The sequence below is a fragment of the Ursus arctos genome, unplaced genomic scaffold (genome assembly GCF_023065955.2).
Source record: "Ursus arctos isolate Adak ecotype North America unplaced genomic scaffold, UrsArc2.0 scaffold_3, whole genome shotgun sequence".
In the NCBI taxonomy this organism is placed as follows: Eukaryota; Metazoa; Chordata; class Mammalia; order Carnivora; family Ursidae; genus Ursus; species Ursus arctos.
The window spans coordinates 91,090,328-91,110,334 of record NW_026622985.1 but is presented as its reverse complement, the minus strand read 5'-3'; the positions used below and the strand labels follow the sequence as shown (position 1 = coordinate 91,110,334).

The window sequence follows — 20,007 nt, the reverse complement described above, 5'->3', positions numbered from 1 at the left end:
TTTTTTAAAGATTTTATTTATTTATTTATTTGACAGAGAGAGAGAGACAGCGAGAGAGAGAGAGAGAGAGAGAGAGAGAGCGCGCGCGCGCGCACGCACAAGCAGGGGGAGCAGCAGAGGGAGAGGGAGAAGCAGGCTCTTCACAGAGCAGGCAGCCTGATATGGGGCTTGATCCTAGGACCCTGGGATTATGCCCTGAGCCGAAGGCAGATGCTTAATGACTGAGCCACCCAGATGCCCCAATAGTAGGACTTTCTAATAGATATTTTTGCTTCTGGCATCTTGGAGAAAACTTCCAACAGACTCTGTCTCAAAACAGTACTACTCCTGGCATGAACCAAATCAGGTGCTTTCCTCTTGTCAAAGTGACCTGGAAGGAGAGAGGGACAGACAAAGGAGTAGGGGAGGTGGAGGGGGATAACCGGGCAATGGCATTGTTCACGGGCTGCCTCTGTATACATTTAATCAATTTAGGAGCCATAGGGCTAGCAAGAAATCTCCTCTAAAAACAGAATTACCCTCTGGGAAGACCAAGCGTCTTTTAGAGATACCCAGACAAGCCAGATAAATTCTGGGAGTCACCCAGTGTGGCAGTTCAAGTGTAGAATGTTTAACCATGAGTCAAGAAGTCTTTAAAAATAAGGTGTTCTGGGGCGCCTGGGTGGCACAGCGGTTAGGCGTCTGCCTTCGGCTCAGGGCGTGATCCTGGCGTTATGGGATCGAGCCCCACATCAGGCTCCTCTGCTATGAGCCTGCTTCTTCCTCTCCCACTCCCCCTGCTTGTGTTCCCTCTCTCGCTGGCTGTCTCTATCTCTGTCAAATAAAATAAAATCTTTAAAAAAAAAAAAAATAAAGTGTTCTTTATACAAGGGAATATCATACAGCAGTGAGAATGAATTAGCACACAACTGCATAAATAAGTTGCACAAACATAAGAATAAAAGAAAGAACTCAGATACCAAAGAATACATATCACATGAGTCTATTTTCTAAAGCAGGAAAATAGGCCAATCTAATGCATGCTGTTTGAAGCTGGGGGAGACAGAGGTATGGAGGTAGGAAAACCAAAGTTAGGTGTTACCTACTTCTTTTGCTTCTGCAACCTCAAGTAGGAGCCATAGGCCCCAGCCGAGAGACCTGGGTTCAAATCCTGCTTCTGCAACTGAGTGACTTTGAACTAAAGTAACTTAAATTCCCTGTGCCTCAGGTTTTTCCATCTATAAAATAGAACTAATAATACCTTCTTCAAAGGGTTGGTGTGAGAAGTAAATGAAATAATGTATGTGAAGTGCCCTGGCAGCATGCGTAGGTGCAGTAATAAATGGTAACTATGATTATCCCCACCCCTGCTGCCTGATGGTAAACCAGGATCAGAGAACAGATAGGTAAGAGCACAGAGAAGGAAAGGGAAGGACCAAATTAGCCTTGTGATCAAAGATGTGCAGAATTCAGCCGAATGCATTCAGAGAGGGCTGTTCTTTCGCTTCCCACTGCCCACACAGTCTCCTGGATCATGCTGCCTACAAGTGCAGGCCAGTTTGAAGCAGCCAAAACAAAGGTGTTTGGTCCCATCCACACAGGCCCTTGCTGAGGACCTGATACTCATCAGATAAACCAATTGGCACTGATGCTCTCAGTGTTGCTGGCACCTTACTGGATTACCCTGCTGGTTAGGCTGTGTTTTAACCAGAACCTTATGGACTTGGCAAGGCCTTGACCTAGGCTGGGTGAAATTCCCTCTTATCCCAGATCAGCAAAGAGCCAGGTGGGGCTGAGGAGAGGGAATCAGGGCCGGCGGGGGATAGGACAACATGAACCGTGGAAGTGTTAAGGTCCAGGCTGTGGCAGCAAGCCAGAACCCAGGAAGTCTGAGGCTGTAGGGAGTACAGGCTTCCCTTCCTTCTCAACTACAGAATGAGAACAGGGCCAGTCAACTTGGCTTCTCTCCATCTAAGAGGGAAAACAGGTGTCCCTCTGAGAAGCCTTGTCGGCTAAGGGGCCTGTAATTCCTGGGGACGCAGAGCCGAGGAAGACTTTTGGGTTTGATTTTTGTGTTAAATGATGTCTTAGGGCATCCACACTGGTCAACAACCAGAAGGAGCCAACTGCCAATACCCAGAACATGCAGGGACCTAAGGACAAAGGGGGCAGGGGGACACTGATTTATACTGACAGGAAGCCTGGGGCCGAGGTGAGATTGTTTGCAAAGGGCACAGGGGACCGTTTCTGGGTGACGAAATTGTTCTGGATCTTGACTGAGGCAGTGGTTATGAGGGCGTATGCCTTTGTCAGAACCCATTGAACTGTACACTTGGAATGGGTGCAATTCATTTTATGCAAATTATCCCTCAATAAAGTTGCTTTTAAGAGAAAAAAAAGTTGATGCCTTAGTCACTGAGGTTGTTTCACTCCAGAAGTTCCCTGGGAGGCCTGTAGGAGAACCTCAGTAAGCCACACCTCCAACAATCTCCTAGCACATCAGCGTGGGTATAATACACTGTTAGCGAGCACTTTCTCCTCTTTTGATCATCACATCTACCCCCTGACGTGGGCCTGATTAATCCCATTTTATAGCTAAGGAAACAGAGACACAGAATAGAGACGGCCTATGTCTTCTGACTCCAAATCCTGCCATCTTTCCTGGAACTGGCCCCCGAGATCCCCGGAGTCCAAAGAAGCTAAGATCCAGGGAGTGTAAATAGCTTGACAAAAGCAGCACTGCTAGTTAAGGGCAGAGGCCAAAATCCAAGGCGGGCCTCATCCCACACAAATGGCATGAGGAAAAGTGGGACCATCGTGAATGGAGGTAGAAGGTGGGCTCTCGTCCCCCTTCTGCATCACTTCCAGACCCCAGACAGAGAAGCAATCTTAAAACAAAAGCGAGTCTCCTTTCCAGCCCTCTCCACACCACCTCTCACTGCATGGAGCAGCCCCCACCCCACCCCCTTCAGTCCCAAGGGTCTTGTAACTTTAACAAACTACAGCGAGAGCACACGCATTACCTCACCACAGTCTGGCTTATTTCCTAGCAGCAATTGTCCAACGCTCGCTCCATTTCCCCCCTTCTGTTGGCTGTGCACCCTTCACCCGCCCGCCCATTCCTCCAGGCTGAAATCACAAAGACCCCAGTGGGCCTGCAGGAGCCTCCGCCTTCTTCCCAAAGTACTTACCATTAGAAAGAGGCCCCTGGTGCACGACTGAGTGTACCCCAGGGCCCCTCTGTATACATTCTAAAAGTATGCTTGTGTGTGTTTAGGGGAAAAATCCTGGGAGAATCTCAAGACACCATTGGTGGCAGTTAACTCTGGGGAGAGGAACGGGAGGGTAGAAGGAGGGAGGATTCTACTTTCCATTTTGTTTCTTTGCTGTTCAATGTGAATTTTCCAGCCAAGGTACATGCATTACATTTATTTATTTATGCCAATGAGGATAGTCTGGGCCGGGAAACTATAAGCCATTTTCTTCTTATACGTATCTGTATAAAAAAGAAGAAAGCCTGAGAAATATTCATTTTTGAAAATAAAGTATGCACCTGTAATGCACCACCTCCCTTTCTCCACAGTGACTGAAACATGTGGCAGTTTAAATGATACAAAGACGATGAATGATTCACCCAAATGAGATGGAGCCCCGAAGAGGTACAGGAAGGAGGGGCCCCAGGACTGGAGCCTCCCCCACCCTCAGAAGATGCCCCACTCCCCCTTGAGCCACAGTCACTCCCATTTCACACCTCAGCTGGCGTCTACTCCAGGCTGTCATTTTAGTCCTATGCACTTGCTTTATGCCCTAGCCCTCAATGCTCCTCGACCAATAGCTTGTAAAGGGCAGGGACTGTCTTACTCTTCTTTGATTCTCTCAGAGCTTGATGTGCACAGAGTAGAAAGTGAATAAACATTTGTTAAATATAATGTAAGACAGTCTCCAAGAGGATGGGAGGGACATGGGTTGTCTCCAACTAGACAGGGGTAGAGCAGGCTGGACCTGCTCCCTCTTAACACTTGTGCTCAGAACCCCTCAGAATTCCTCTCTTTTGCTCTGTGAAGTGCATGGTAACGTGTTTACCAAGATCTTCCCTGCTCTGGCCACACCTGCCTTTCTGCCCTGCTCCCAAGACAAATCCTGTGCCCCAGCAGTCAAACTGGTCCATTCACCACTCCCAGAGTACACCTTGAGGCTCCCCGCCTCAGGCCCTTGCCTTTCCCAATCTCTGCCACTGAAAACCCAGCTCACAGGGTCTGCTCCCTAAAGACTCACCTAATGTGCCCTGCAGGCTGGGCTTGCTTCCTCTTCCAACCCCTCCAGGTGCTTCTCTGAGAGTTGTAGGCCATCTTGCATTTTGGTTATTTAAGCTTCCCCTACTGCAGCATAAAACCCTGCCTTCCCCGGTGTCTATTACGTTGCTAGACCTTTAGAAAGGAAAAGGTGTAGTTCAAGTCAGAGGTAGAATTAGGTTAAAGGCTGGATCAAGACTGGGTTGGGTTTAGGATTAGAATTAGAACTGGGTTAGTCAATTCCTAATCCCACTCACTAGGCGGCGCCCGCAGTCTCATTCCGGTCAAGACGCCTCCGGTTTCTGAAGTTTATTACCTGTCTAACAAGTTTCCTTCCTGCCCTACTGTCCCTTTAAGAAGGTGATCCAGGTGAGGCCGGGCTCCGCCCCTGGCGCTGGCCCCGCCCCCCGCCCCCGCCCGGCCCTCCCATCTCGCCCAGTCCTCGCGACCTGACCCAGCCGTCTGGGCCGAGGTCCCAGGTCCCGGCCCGGCGCCATGGAGCGGCGCTGGCCCCTGGGGCTCGGGCTGCTGCTGCTGCTCTGCGCCCCGCTGCCCCCGGGGGCGCGCGGCAAGGAAGGTACCGACCCCCGCTCCCGCCCCTACCCCCTCCCCTAGGGCTCGGCCGGCACCCTCATCCAGGAGCCGGCATTCCAGAGGAGGCCCTCTCCAAGCACCCCTCTCCAGCGTTCATGTTTTGCCCTGCCGCCGCCAGGCAATCGACTGGCCAGGCCAGTCTTTGGTCTTTGACCCCCCGAACAACTGCTTTCCTGGGTCAGTCACCCTGGCCAGCAGTTTGCACCTGGTGGTGGGGAGGGAGTTCCTGACTGCTGCGGGGAGGCAGCGTCCAGACCCCCACCCTAGCGATCGTGGAGATCCCTCATTCCCAGGCCGTCTCAGCCTCAGGTGCCCGACCCAGAGATCCGGACCCTATGAAGTCAGGGGTGGGAAGTCGCCTTATGCCATCCTAGGCCGGAGGACAGAGGGACCTGGCGTGGGGAGATGGATTAGAACTCGGGGTGCAGGAGTTCCCAGATGTACAGGTCAAGCCTTACATGTGAAGGCTTGCACACCCTCCCTGGCCTTCCCCCTACTTCCCAGACTCAGAGCTGTGCCTTGTACCCTCAATGCACACCCCCAACCACAGGCAGAGCAGGCCCTTTGCCAGGAGAAGGGAGCCTCCCCACCCAGGAACCCCCTCTAAGGTCCCCTGTCCACACCCTACCCACTTCTGACCCCCAGGAGCTGAGATCCTCTCTTGCCCATCCACGCTTCCAATTCTGCAGCTGATGGATCCCCCAGCCAGCACCGGCCCCTGCTGAGTGAGAGGGTGCAAGGCTTCTGTGGGGCTGCTCTTCCCAACACTTCCTGCCTTGACTTTGGTCAAAGATCCAGCCCTCCAACCCTTGCCCGACTCTGCCTTCCTCCCTTCACACTCCGGAGGAAGACAGACTAATTTCTAGAGCTCTTCACTCCTCCTTCCTGGGCTAAACCTCAGGAAGTCACAGCTGTTAGGAACAGGATGTGGAAGCCTTGGGGCTGGGGGCCCAGGAGGAGGAATGTGGGTTGCATGTGTGAGGCCTCCCTCACATGTCACCTCCTCCCCCAGAGGTGACAGGCCCATTTTCTCCCTATTTCAGTCACTCTGATGGACACGAGCACAGCACAGGGAGAGCTGGGCTGGCTGCTGGATCCCCCAGAGGATGGGGTAAGTGTCAGGGGAGGGAAGGCTCAAAGCTGCAGGCCAGTGGGAAATGGGCGGAGAGGTGGGTGGAGGAACGGAGAAAAGAGCAGGAAAAACTGGAAGTGTCTCCTCAGGGAGGGGGAGGGGTGGTGAGTCAGAGCCTCCTGCATGGGACATTTGGGGGGGGGGGGGTGTCAGGCTTCACCCCATGAAGAATGCCTCAATGCCTGGCTCCTTCCCTCCCTGCCCCAGTGAGAGAGGGCTGAGTACTTAGGAGGACTTGGGGGATGATGAGCCTACATCCTCTAGGGAGAGGATGAAGCATACTAGGGATGGTTGAGGGCTAAGAACCAAAACACCAGATGTGTCCTCAATCTGAGGTCCATCTATCCCAATAGAGTTGCACAGATAGGCTTCAGAGGGTCAGGGACCCAATAAGAGTGTATTCTATGTTGTGTATATGTTGTGTATGTATATGGAGAGGAGAGCCAAAGTTTTCATCTAACTCTTCAAAGGATATTTGCTTCCCCAAAGTTAAAAGCTCCCCCACTAGAGGTCCCTGAGCCCTTGGCACCTTCTCCATCCTCCCCAGCCCAGGCACACCAAGCATTCCGGCTGTCTGAACCTGCTCCAAGCCCCTTCCCTCCTTGGGTGTTCCTAAGACCTAGTGAACACAGGTAGGTTCTTGTGAGTCCCAGAGAGCACCTTTCCAGCACTCAGCAGGGCCGTCCACAGAACCATGGGAGGCTGAGCATGTTGCCTCAGCCTCCAGGAGTCTGGCCTCAGGCCCTCCTCCCCTCTGGTCCTGGACCCCTTTCCCCTTCCTATTCCAGTAGGAATGCAGCCTCTATTTCTGGCATTGGGGTCACTTGCTTTCTTTCCCTCTGGGTCCTAGGGTCCTGGCTCTACTCTTAGTTCTCCCACAGAGTGGCCTATAATTAGAATTAATAGACTAAACCATAATGTATCCTACAGGAGGGGCTGCTTGGAAAATCCTGGATTAGGCCAGCCATCATAGGCGCCTCATCTCATAAACCAGCTAATCACTCCACAGTGAGGGCTGCAGGTCCATTGGCTGGCTCCCACAGGCCTTCACCCCCAGTGTGCCCCAGCTGTCCCCACCCGAATAACTCTTCCCTGATTGGGCTGGAGTGGAAGCAAGGCCCTTTTTGCAGCTCCGGCCAAACAGCTTTGCACCAGGAGGACAGGAAGACAGCAGCAGTCACATACTCCCCATGTCTACCTTGTCCCCTCTCCTCCTTACCTTTTCAACACATACGTGTACACACACACACACACACACACACACACTCAAATTCAGGCTCCGCAGAATGTACCCATGGAGCAGCCAGCAGCCCGAGTGATCAGTGAAGGGATTCTTGTTGCTGATCCTGGGCAGCTGGTTCTCCCCCATCTGTCACTGCTCAGACTGGGAGAGGCAAGTTACAGCTGGGAACATCTGCTCCTGGCTGCAGGGACAGCCATGGCAATCTAGCTAATGAGCTGCACATTAACCACCTACGACCCTTCCACCTGACCTCCACCCCAGGCCTTCCACTTGGGCTTCCCCATCATAGCTTCCTCTTAATAGGCCCTGGACGCCTTCATTGCCGGGACACCCTTGCCCAATCTTTGAACTCCCTAACATAAAGCAAAAATACGTTCCTCTTGGATTTCTGCCCCTGCCCCACCCCACCCAACTCTTAGGTAATGGTGCTTTCTCTTGCCTTTTCCCAGAGCCGAGAGTAACAATGAACGCCCTTGAAAAAGGAGACATTCTAAGGGCCTCAGACTCCTCTATAACATAAGGGGGTTGCAACCGAAATATCAATGGGATATTTTATGGAATTTAAGAGCTCCTTTCTTAAGTCCATCTGGCAGAAAAAATACATAAGAATGATTGAGAATTTTTTTTTGAAAAAGAATAATGAGGGGCACCTGGGTGGCGCAGTCGTTAAGCGTCTGCCTTTGGCTCAGGGCGTGATCCCAGAGTCCTGGGATCGAGCCCCAAATCAGGCTCCTCTGCTGGGAGCCTGCTTCTTCCTCTCCCACTCCCCCTGCCTGTGCTCCCTCTCTGGCTGGCTGTCTCTCTGTTGAATAAATAAATAAAATCTTTAAAAAAAAAAAAAAAAAGAATAATGAAATAGAGTACTTGCCCCACCAGATATCAGAACATATGATAGGTCAACTATGATTAAAACACGTGGCATTGCACAAGAATACCAGGTCAATGGAACAGAATAGGAAACCCACATACATGAGATTTTAGTATGTGATAACATTGGAATTGCAAATCAATGTGCAAAGTATAGACTGGACAGTAAATTGACAGTTGATGTCCATAATTTAAAAAAAGATAAAAAAGACAACAAGGAAGAAGGATGTAAAGTTGCATCTCCATTTCACCCTATACACAAAAAAATAAATTCTAGGGAGATTCAAATCAAAACCTAAAAACCAAAACTACAAAAATATTGGGAGAAAATATAGAAGATCTTTATAAGTTTGGGATGGGAGAGCTTCCCAAGCAAAATACACAACCCAGAATTCATAGAGGGAGAGAAGATAGATATTATGTGAAATTCTTAAAGGTACCAACATCAGAGACATCATTAGCAAATTAAGTGGCATGAGGGAAAGAAAACATTTGAAACATATTTCAAGCAAATGAGTAACATCAATAATGTAAAAAAAAAAAAAAAAAGGCTTGTCCAACTGAGTACTCAAAAGATAAGAACAGGATATCAGGCAAAGTTTACAAATATAATTACATAAACAGAGAAATAGCCAGGGAACAAAATAAAGCATAAACTCCGGAGCCTCGAGTGCATGGGTGCATGCCCCAGCTCTGTCTCTTAACAACTGAGGGCATAGGGCAAGTCATTTAACCTTGCTGTGACTCAGTTTCCTCATGGAAAGTGCTTACAACAGTGACTGGCCCGTTAGTGCTAGCTATTAATATAAGTTTTAAAATTATTTTAAGGTAAAAGCACTTAAGGGAGGTAGACTGCATGGTGTCTAGGAGTCCACCCAACCCTGTCCGTTGTTGATTTTGATAGTGACCATAACTAGAAGGAATATTGGAGAGGGTGAGTTCCCCCTATACAGAAGAGTTCTGTGCGTGGTCTTGCCCTCCAAAAGTTTAGGGGCCCTGATATTAAATGTGGTATCCTCTTGCTTGAAAAAATAGGCAGAAAATTTCTGTGAATGAAATTTTTGCCACAAAAGTCTGCGTTTGGGGCACTTTGAGAACTCTGCTGATGAGACAGGTAAAAATTGGCGCTCATACTTCAGTTGGGAGTGGGCTCATCAAAGGCATCGGGGCTGGCTGCCGATGATAAGGGGGTATTGTCTTGCCCATCCTATATCCCAAGAACTCCTGACCCTAAACATTTAACTGACTGTCCTCGGGCCCAGGGGTGGGAAGAGAGCAGCAGGGTGGGAAGAGACAAGCAGCGTGAAGCCCGGGAGCCCTGACACCAGCTTCCCCGTCGACAGCTCTAGAAAACCAGAGTTTGGGGAGCAGGTGATGACTTGGAGCCTGACTCGGATTTTCCTCCCGCAGTGGAGTGAGGTGCAGCAGATACTGAATGGGACGCCCCTCTACATGTACCAGGACTGCCCAGTGCAAGCAGGCGGAGACACCGACCATTGGCTGCGCTCCAACTGGATTTACCGGGGGGAGGAAGCTTCTCGGGTCCATGTGGAGCTGCAGTTCACCGTGAGGGACTGCAAGAGTTTCCCCGGGGGAGCCGGGCCTCTGGGCTGCAAGGAGACCTTCAACCTCCTCTACATGGAGAGTGACCAGGACGTGGGCATCCAGCTCCGAAGGCCCTTGTTCCAGAAGGTGCTTCTCCACCCCACCCCCACCCCCCAGCGCCGTTTGGTCCTAACACTGCTTCCTACCTCACTCTTTCCCGTGGCCCCGCTCAGCTAAGGAAAAGACAAAGTGGCAGAAACAGAAAGAGGGTCTAGGTGTCAAATAAGGACGAGAATGTGGGCCTTGAGATCACAAGAGGTGGGTCTGAGTAGAGCCGCGCCCCCTGAGCTGCGGGGCACACCTCCCAGGACCCCCGCTGGCTGCCTGAGCCCCCGGCAGCACGGAACCCCGGCTGTGCTGAGCGCTTCCCTGTGCGTGCATCCGTGGGGGGGGGGGGGGGGGGGGGGGCTCTCACGTGTGCATCCGGCGCGGTAGGAGAGTAACCGTAACGAGTAGTGACCGCGAGCGATTGTACCAGTACACTGTACTGAAGGTCCCCAGACTGTCGCCCCTCTCCCTATGGCTCTCTCCCCATCTCTGTCTCTCGAAACATCTCCCTGTCCTGTACTCACCCTTTTCCTTCTGGCGATGCCGCGAGCTGATAAAATGCCTTGTGAGGAGATGAGGTGAGGCCAGCGGCGAGGTGTTGGGGCCTGACGCCGGCCTTGCGACGTGGTGACGTGACGTGACGCAGCGTCAGGCCGCTATTGACCTTCCGACGAAAGGTCAGAAGGAGGATCAGCTGTTTCCGGCTGTGGCTGACAGCGTGGGTAACACCTGCAGCCCCACAAGCCAAGCTGTGGATAAGGGGGAACCGCTGTGCCTTTGCGGCCGCGGCCGCCCTCGGGCTCGGCTTAACCCCTCCGAGGTTTCCCGGTCTGAGAAGAGCGTCCATAGGAGTGCCCGCCTCACCTGTTGCGGAGGGTTCGGCTCCGGTGAGCTAACAGCCTGCCCTGGCGGAGGCTGGCAGGAGGCATTGGGACTTCTGCTATCAGCAGGCGGGGCGCTGGTGTGCGACGCACCCCTGTGGGTCCGCCTGGAGTTGTGCGGGGAGACCGTTCTCTGCAGGCTCTCCCTCTAGTACCCTTTCTTTCCTCCTCAAGAAGACGTACTGGAATGTAGAGGTATAAGGAGCATGTTATTATAGGATGTGCTCTCATTTTTTTTCCAAAGGGAAGATGTTGTAAAGTTTGTTATTAGTAATAAATTAATGACGCACTTTATAACCGATCACTTCATTGGCACAGAGGTTGGGAACACCTTCGAATAGTGGAAATTATATGGGCTGTGGCGTCTCATGGACTGGATTCCAGTCCCGTCATGTAGTAGCTGTGTGATCTTGTACGAGGTCTGGAACCTCTCTCAGCCTTAGTTTCTCCATCTGTTAAGTGGCCCTGGTAATCCACCCTGCCTCACAGGTGTATTGTATGGACTCAAACAGTGTAACCCACATAAGGCGCTTAGCTCACTAGCTCACACGTACTAAGCCCTTGGTTTATGGTCGTGTCAGCTATAAAGAATTAAGCCAACAATCGTTTTCTGTTCCGTGGGAATGAAGCATGACTTCCCCATGCCCGCTTCCCGCACCTCCCCTTCCCAGGTGACTACTGTGGCTGCAGACCAGAGCTTCACCATCCGAGACCTGGCATCTGGCGCCGTGAAACTGAACGTGGAGCGCTGCTCCCTGGGCCGCCTGACCCGCCGAGGCCTCTACCTCGCTTTCCACAACCCAGGTGCCTGTGTGGCCCTGGTGTCCGTGAGGGTGTTCTACCAGCGCTGTCCCGAAGTTGTGCACGGCTTGGCCCGGTTCCCAGACACTCTGCCTGGCCCCGGCGGCTTGGTGGAAGTGGCAGGGACCTGCTTGCCCCATGCCCAGGCCAGCCCCGGCCCCTCAGCCACGCCCCGCATGCACTGCAGCCCCGACGGTGAGTGGTTGGTGCCCGTGGGGCGGTGCCACTGTGAGCCTGGCTATGAGGAAGACGGCAGCGGGGAAGCGTGCCTGGGTAAGGAGCCTGGAGGAGGGGATGTGGACGTGCAGGGGTCGCTCGGGGGAGGGTCTTTAGGTGCGGGGGGTGGGGGGAAGGATGCCTGTGCTCCGTCTTAGCCAGTTTTAAACAAAGTGGCTGAGCATCCCAGGGGGACACATGCAGGGTGTTTCTGGTACAAAGGATTGGGGGAGGAGGGGTGAATGGGGATGAGTCCGCCTGTAAAAACTGGACATCCGTGGCTCTGCTGCATTCTCTCTCCAGCCTGCCCTAGCGGCTCCTACCGGGCGGACACAGGTGCACCCCATTGTCTCAAGTGCCCAGGACACAGCACAACAGAGTCTGAGGGGGCCACCATCTGCACCTGTGAGAGCGGCCATTTCCGAGCCCCTGGGGAGGGCCCCCAGGTGTCATGCACACGTGAGTCCAGGGGGGCAGGGCTTGGCCATCTGCGGGGAGGTGCAGGCCCTTTGTTGAAACCATGTTAAGGTTGGACTTTTCCAGAGCTTTTCAGATATTGGGCATCCTTTACAGTGCCAAATGCTTACAGCTCCTCCCCTGGCCCTTACTTTCCCTGGAAGAATGAAGAAATGAGGTAATTCCTCATTTCTGGAATCAAATCTCCCATCAAGGCCTTCAGAGGTGGGAGGAGGTGGGGACCAGCAGCTTGGATGAGAGCAAAGCTGGGTCCTCCTAACGGCCCCTCTTCTCCTTACAGGGCCCCCCTCAGTTCCCCGAAACCTGAGCTTCTCTATTTTGGGGACTCAGCTCTCCCTGCGATGGGAACCCCCGGCAGATATGGGGGGTCGCCAGGATGTGAGGTACATTGTGGGGTGTTCTCAGTGTCGGGGAGCAGTGGTGGATGGAGGACCCTGCCAGCCCTGTGGGGGAAGCGTGCGCTTTTCCCCGGGAGCCAGTGGGCTCACAGCACCGGCTGTGCGTGTCAACGGCCTTGAACCCTACGCCAACTACACCTTTAACGTTGTGGCCCAGAATGGAGTGTCGGGGCTGGGCACCTCCACACATGCCGGCGCCTCCCTGAGCATCAGCATGGGGCACGCAGGTGAGCCACTAGGACGGGACTGGAAGAAACCAGAAGGGCTTAGGACCACAGGGACAAATGGATGGGCAGGAAGCAATCGAAAAGCTATTGAAGTTATTTCCTCTTTCTTTCCAAACCCACTGGAACCCTCCCGACTCACAGAGTCGCTGTCAGGCCTGTCCCTGAGGCTGGTGAAGAAGGAACCCCGGCAGCTGGAACTGACCTGGGCAGGGTCCCGGCCCCGCAGCCCCGGGGGGAACTTGAGCTATGAGCTGCATGTGCTGAATCAGGTGAGGGCAGGGCTGAGAGACCGTGTCCAGTGTCCGTGCCTGAGCACACCCCAGCATCTGGTGTGGGTTACAGGACGGAGGGAATACTGATCACAGTGAACTGGACAAAAGCCTTCACAGAGCCCTGCCCTGACTGATCCCCCGTGCACCCCATTGCACGTGATCCCAAGACCGCCCATCCCCTCCACCAGGTCTGGCTCGGCACAGCCCGGTTAACGTTAGCTCTCATCCACAGGATGAAGAACGGCACCAGATGGTTCTAGAACCCAGGGTCTTGCTGACTGAACTGCAGCCAGACACCACGTACATTGTCAGAGTTCGAATGTTGACCCCTCTAGGGCCTGGCCCTTTCTCCCCTGACCATGAGTTTCGGACAAGCCCGCCAGGTGGGTGGGTTCTCCTGTGTTCTACCCCAAACACACATGCACCTGTCATCCCACTGAGACTTCTCAGACCCTGCTCCAGTCAGTGACCTTTCCCCTTCCTGTATGCCCATGCACACACACACACACGTGCAGACACACGTGCACATACAGTGTACACACACGCGAGCACCGTGCGTACACACATATGCGTAGACACACACATGCACATGCACACACACATGACATACACAGGAGCTGCCTGGGGCAGGGAGAGCACCACGTGGACTCACGAAGCCCCCCGCCCCATAGAAATCTCTTCAGATACACCTTCTAATGCTGGATGCTCCCAGCCAGTTTCCTATGAAATCTCCTAACCTCTCATGCTCGTCAAAAGGCAGCCCCAAGGGGTACCTGGATGGCTCAGTCGTTAGGCGTCTGCCTTCGGCTTAGGGCATGATCCCGGCGTCCTGGGATCGAGCCCCGCATCAGGCTCCTCCGCTGGAAGCCTGCTTCTTCCTCTCCCACTCCCCCTGCTTGTGTTCCATCTCTTGCTGGCTGTCTCTATCTCTGTCAAATGAATAAATAAAATCTTTAAAAAAAAAAAAGGCAGCCCCAAGCTTGTGGTCCCAGTGTGAGGCCTCCACGTGCTCGCTCTCACATGCACACCCCCATCTCCTCGGGGAGGGACACACACCTGAGGGCCACTGAGGGCCCTGCCCCTCAGCGTGCCCTTTCAGCCTCCATCCTCCAGGCGGCCTCTGAGCCTGCGGACTTCTCACCCCATGTGCCACAGTTTCCAGGGGCCTGACCGGAGGCGAGATCGTAGCCATCATCTTCGGGCTGCTGCTGGCTGTAGCTCTGCTGCTCGGGATGCTCTTCTTCCGCTCAAGGTGCTGCCCCTGCCCCTCCCCGGCCACCATCTGGGCTCCCTTTGCCTGGCCAGAAGCCCCAGAAGGCAGCCCCAGCATCCCTCCCATCCCCTAGTACAAAAGCTGCAGTGTACCCCCACACTGTCCTGCGCCCCCTGTTATCTGTGGGAAGAACCCAGCCAGGGGCCCTTGGGCGCCTGCGGCCGTCCCAGAGCTGAAGAAGCTGTCCCCTCACCCCCACAGGAAAGCTCAGCAGCGACACCAGCAGAGGCAACGTGATCGCGTCGCTGATGTGAACCGAGGTGAGCCTGGGCACCTGTGTGTGTGCATGTGGTTGGGGGGGGGGGCTGTTGGGAGATGCCATTGAGATGGAGCCAGAGAACCCACATTTGCCGGGCCAACTCTGGGAGCACACATTGGGGCTGTTGTCTCTGGGGCCTTTCTGATTTGCTACCTAATTAACTTTGGTTAATTAACTTTGTACTGATAGCCCCCCAGAGGCTCTGTGCAATTACCTGGTAGCTCTTGGTGCCCCTGTTCCGACACCAGGGCCCTGGGCGGCCTCCCCCACCCTGGCTGGCCAGGTCTGTGGGCTGAGCCTCGGCAGGACAGGGATTGCTAGCAGGCTCCTTGAAGTCCTCCAAGGCATGTGGGCTTTCTGCTGGTCACCTCATTAGCTGCCCCACCAAAGGGGGAGTCGGTGGTCCATCCAAGCGAAGGGGTGAGAGTGAGGCTTGTCTGGGAATGTGAATGAGGTGTGAGTGATCAGAGGAGTCTGGCTAGCAGGGGTGAGGAGGAAGGGCAAGGAATTTGCAGTGTGGTCAGTGAGCCATGGGAAGATTGGGTCACTGGAGTCCATGAACAGCTTTCTGGCCCACTGCTCTGGGCCTCTGGGGGCAGGGACACAGAGCTTTGCACATGGATGGAGGAAGAACTTCATTGCTAAGGACAGAGACTTTTTCCCACTTTAGCCAAAAGGGGAGCCCTAAGGGAGCAGAAGAATGAGAAGGCTGGGGAGTGCTGCTGGCCCCACCTCCCCTCACCACCCCCAAAAATTCCTCCTGAGCCCTGCAGTTAGAGCTCCTGTGTCTGAGCCCTCCCTGTTCTCCCCACAGAGGACAAGCTGTGGCTGAAGCCTTATGTGGACCTCCAAGCGTATGAGGACCCTGCCCAGGGAGCCCTGGACTTCACCCAGGAGCTTGACCCAGGCTGGCTGATTGTGGACACTGTCATAGGGGAAGGTGAGCCGGGCAGGTCCCCTCCTGTGTGGCAGCACAGAGCTGCCAGCCAGCCAGCCCCTTGGAGGGCCTAAGAGCTCCTAGATGAATTCCCTCTCTGTTCTACCCTGTGTCTTCCTTGAATCGCTGTGGTCATGTTGTAACCCCCTTATCTGGTGTCCAAGAGCCGTCCCTGCTCCCTTCACATCTGCTTCTGTGGTTTTGGGGTTTCTGATGAACAGCCTTCACTCATCATCTTTGTCAAGAGAGGGGTCGCTGTGCCCAGGCTCAGGCTATTCTCAGCTGGTTCCCAAATGTGGGAGAGATTCAGAGCCTCCCTCAGCCCACATTCCACCCCACCAGGGGCCCAGTGTCCTTGGGCTGCCCTGATCCCTTGGGTCAGCAGAGGAAGTGGATCTGAGCAGGAGAACAAAGCTTGGTAGTGTCCTTGCCAATTATGCAGCCAGGCCAGCTGAGCTGTGACCAGAGGATCTCACGAAGAGAGGAGGCAATGGTTAGCTTCCGCGGTCACTGGCGCACTGGCCCTGGCCCAGCCTGCCCTTTGTGGACACGGCCCAGTGCCGCCGCACAACCGCCTTCACCTGGCCTGTACCGAGCAGCTCCTGTCAGCCAAGAACTGTGCTCATCTGAGAGACGGTACCGGACGGGTCGCAGAGCTACACTCCTCTTCCAGACTCCTGTCCCCTTCCCAGGAAGTGCAGCCCAAGCCCCTGGCCCAACAAGGGCAAGCCACTTTTCTAATCCAGAGAAGACAGAAACCTGGGGACTGGAGGATATGGCTGCCCATCCCCTAGGGGAGCCTGACAGGGCATCAGGCCATGGCTTGTTTTCTTTCCAGGAGAGTTTGGGGAAGTATATCGAGGGACCCTGAGAATCCCTAGCCAGGACTGCAAGACCGTGGCCATTAAGACCTTGAAAGACACCTCTCCAGACGGCCAGTGGTGGAACTTCCTTCGAGAGGCAACTATCATGGGCCAGTTCAACCACCCACACATTTTGCACCTGGAAGGCGTTGTCACAAAGAGTATGAGCAGGGCTCTCCAGGAGCTTGGGAAGGGCAAGAGGAAGAAAGGAGGGTGTGAGACCACCGGGAGTGAAGGGAAGATATGCCGCCAAGGGCAGGAAGTCTGGTTCTGGGTGGACATGGGGCAGAGGCTGCCGTGCTGACGTACACTTTGTGTCTCAGGAAAGCCCATCATGATCATCACAGAGTTTATGCAGAACGGAGCCCTGGATGCCTTCCTGAGGGTGAGGAGGACGGAGAGCCACCTGGGCAGGGGAAGGCACCATGGATCCCTGGGATTGGCTCCTGGTTTGGGAAGAGGAGACCCTGCCCATTCCCTAACCTGCCCACTCACCCTGCTGCAGGAGCGGGAGGACCAGCTGGTCCCTGGGCAGCTGGTGGCCATGCTGCAGGGCATTGCCTCTGGCATGAACTACCTCAGTGACCACAGTTACGTCCACCGGGACCTCGCCGCCAGGAACATCTTAGTGAGTCAGAACCTGTGCTGCAAGGTGTCTGACTTTGGCCTGACCCGCCTCCTGGACAACTTTGATGGCACATATGAAACCCAGGTTAGAGCCCTGTACTCACCACGCACACACACACAAGCACACACATGTACACAAGTGTGCACGCAATACGTATAGTCACGTGCACAAGTACAGCACACATGCTCTTGTGGGCACAATAATTACTCATCCCTTCGCACAGGTGTTTTCTCTCCCCCTCCCCCCACCATGCCCTGAAACACGTCACCTTTCTGTCCTACGTCCCCTGTTAGGGAGGAAAGATCCCCATCCGTTGGACAGCCCCTGAAGCCATTGCCCATCGCACCTTCACCACGGCCAGCGATGTGTGGAGCTTTGGGATTGTGATGTGGGAGGTGTTGAGCTTTGGAGACAAGCCCTACGGGGAGATGAGCAATCAGGAGGTAAGCCTGGGGTCCTCCTCCCTATGTCACCCCTAACTCACTTCTCATCTCCTCCTGAGATCCTCCCATGGCCCTTGCCTGCAAATATCCTATTCCTTCTTCCTGACGCGCTGTTTTTCCGCACTCTTGTTCCTCGGTCCCCTTTGCCTTACTCCCTGTTCTCTTTACTACTGTCAGGGGCAGGTGGAGGCTCTATCGCAGTGATGTGTGAACAGAGATTTCTCAGGGGCCACCAGGGAAGGTGACCTTCCTACCTCAATCCCGCCCCCCACTCCACTGCAGGTAATGAAGAGCATTGAGGATGGGTACCGGCTGCCGCCTCCCGTGGACTGCCCCGCCCCTCTCTATGAACTCATGAAGAACTGCTGGGCCTATGACCGTGCCCGTCGGCCCTCCTTCCACCAGCTGAAGGCACATCTGGAGCAACTGCTTGCCAACCCGCACTCCCTGCGGACCATGGCCAACTTTGATCCCAGGTAGCCACGTTGGGGAGGGCAAGGGCTTTTGGAGGGCAGATCTGGGAGAATGGGAATGGGCATTCAGCTGCATTCACTGAGTGCTGGGCCTGTGGAGCTCTGGGCAGAGCAGCGTACTACTGAGGCAGGACTATAGTCTGCGCCCCTGGGGACGGTCCCCCCTGATGGAGGAGCCACCGTCCTGTCCCTGACAGCTCTAGTTTGGTGGAAGAGAGGAAGCAAGTGCACAGGGATGGAGAGCACATACAAGCCGTGCAGACAACCTGATACCGACTCCAGGAGGCTTGGTCACTTGGGTGGGGCAGGCAGAGTGACCAGCAAGCACCAGTGGGATGCAGGTCAGTACTGGGAGGGGCGGCCTTGTGGGGTCTCACAGGACACATGGCCAGCGCGGGTTGGGGAGCGAAGGGCAGGCTGATTACAAATCGTGCAAGATCCCGGCAGCGTTGTTTCGGGACCATGGCAGATGTGAAGCTGGAGAGGTGGCAGGGTGAGCGCAAGGAGGGCCAGCTGTGCTGAGAAGTTTGCACTTTACCCTCCGCGTGGGAACTATTGACCAGTTTTTAAAATTGGACGGCTAGGATCAGAATTGTGTTTTACCAAAACTGCTGCCAGACTGTGGAGAATGAACTGGTGGCAGGGGTGAGGTGGGGCAGATGGGCAAGGCCGGACTTGGAATGCTTAATCAAGTAAGCCAGCCCTCGCATGCCAGCCTCTGTATCAAACCGCCATATATAACCTTGTTTCTGGAAGAAAATGTGCTCCAAGTTCCAACTTTTGAAACTATCTTTTGGAGTACAACTCCCTCGTATACTGGAGACTGCATGTGCTAATCTTTCTGGAATGTTGAACATTTTTCCCCCAGCAGATTTACTTTGCTAATGGTTTTGGCTCTGGCTGCCTTTAGCACAGGAACACTCATTGTCTTCTGGGTGTCGGAGGGCAAGAATAACAGCCGGGCCTGGAGGTGGCGAGCAGTGGCTGCTCCCAGCATTCACAGGGGCCACTCTGACAAAGGCAAGACCCTGCCCGGCTTCCCAGGCCTCCGCTCTCCTGCCCTCTGCGTCCTCTGAGCTGGGAGAGTGGACACTTTCGCACCAGCCCCCAATCAGTTAGGCCGCACTGGCTGCTCCAGTGGGAAGTGGGCTGGCAATCAGCTTGTGTTCGGGCCCCCCGGGGCTTCCACTTCCCCTGGGCCTGTCAGTGCAGCAGGACCTGACCGTCAGCCTGCCCATTGCTGGGAGCACGCCAGGAATCAGGCCAGGAAAGGAGTTCACAGACAATGGCCGGGCTAATCCACAAAGTCCGGATAATCTCTGTGCTCAGACACCCAACTTGAATGCTGGCTGCACATGCTCGTGGGCTCAGCCCCAATTTCAGGGAGGCTGGGGCGGGAAGGCAGAGAGGACAGCCCCTGCATCTCCCACGGGACTGAGGTACCCTGTGTCGCACAGGGTGACGCTTCGCCTGCCCAGCTTGAGTGGCTCGGACGGGATCCCCTATCGGAGCGTCCCCGAGTGGCTGGAGTCGATCCGCATGAAACGCTACATCCTGCACTTCCGCTCAGCGGGGCTGGACACCATGGAGTGTGTGCTGGAGCTGACGGCCGAGTGAGGACCCCGCGGGCCTGGCCGGGGAGGGCTCCTGGGGGGCAGGCCCACACTCACGATCCCCTTTCATCGCCCACAGAGACCTGGCACAGATGGGGATCACGCTACCAGGACACCAGAAGCGCATTCTTTGCAGTATTCAGGGATTCAAGGACTGAGTCCCACCCTCACCCGCCCCGTCCTCAGAGAGCAAAGATGGGGCCATGGTCGCTCCCCACGGCCCTCCCCTCATCCTACGAGATGTAGGCCTTTGGTGCTGCTCCTGCCCACCTTTCCCTGAGGAACTCGCCTCTGGGCCCAGGAGCCTTCGTTTTAAAAAGGGAGGTGGGGGTAGAAGTAAAAAGGAAATTGGGGGAGGGACCTGGGGAAGGGTTTAATATATATACATATACATATATATTTTTGTAAATAAACAGGAACTGAGTTTTCTCCTTTACCTCTGGCTTTTTTATCCCTGGATTTCCTCTGACCCACCCACGAGGGCTG

General features: G+C 54.5%; 2 protein-coding genes across 4 annotated transcripts; one reads left to right on the top strand and one right to left on the bottom strand.

Moving 5' to 3' along the window:
• Window positions 1-3,395: 3,395 nt before the first annotated feature.
• On the bottom strand, window positions 3,396-19,939 carry LOC113265566 (uncharacterized). Of its 2 annotated transcripts, XR_008956353.1 has the most exons (5): window positions 14,089-19,939; window positions 13,806-13,961; window positions 10,285-10,823; window positions 4,255-4,406; window positions 3,396-3,475 (listed from the first exon to the last, which is right to left on the bottom strand). XR_008956353.1 is itself a non-coding variant. In XM_044388911.3 (4 exons), exons 1-4 carry the CDS (start codon window positions 10,870-10,872, stop codon window positions 3,408-3,410), a joined length of 693 nt encoding a protein of 230 aa, XP_044244846.3. In that variant the 5' UTR covers window positions 10,873-11,767; the 3' UTR covers window positions 3,396-3,407. The 2 variants fall into 2 exon arrangements, 1 of the variants encoding a protein (XP_044244846.3); XM_044388911.3 differs by lacking the exons at window positions 13,806-13,961; window positions 14,089-19,939 and having other exon boundaries at window positions 10,285-10,509; window positions 10,625-11,767.
• On the top strand, window positions 4,708-19,957 carry EPHA1 (EPH receptor A1). 2 transcript variants are annotated; one of them, XM_026512997.4, is made up of 18 exons: window positions 4,708-4,848; window positions 5,909-5,976; window positions 9,518-9,799; window positions 11,313-11,715; window positions 11,962-12,117; window positions 12,416-12,760; window positions 12,902-13,029; window positions 13,265-13,415; window positions 14,188-14,284; window positions 14,507-14,565; window positions 15,379-15,504; window positions 16,340-16,525; window positions 16,688-16,749; window positions 16,870-17,076; window positions 17,286-17,435; window positions 17,718-17,911; window positions 19,366-19,521; window positions 19,601-19,957. In XM_026512997.4, exons 1-18 carry the CDS (start codon window positions 4,767-4,769, stop codon window positions 19,677-19,679), a joined length of 2,931 nt encoding a protein of 976 aa, XP_026368782.2. In that variant the 5' UTR covers window positions 4,708-4,766; the 3' UTR covers window positions 19,680-19,957. The 2 variants fall into 2 exon arrangements, with proteins under 2 accessions (XP_026368782.2, XP_044244835.1); XM_044388900.3 differs by lacking the exons at window positions 4,708-4,848; window positions 5,909-5,976 and adding an exon at window positions 6,177-6,629.
• Window positions 19,958-20,007: the final 50 nt, after the last annotated feature.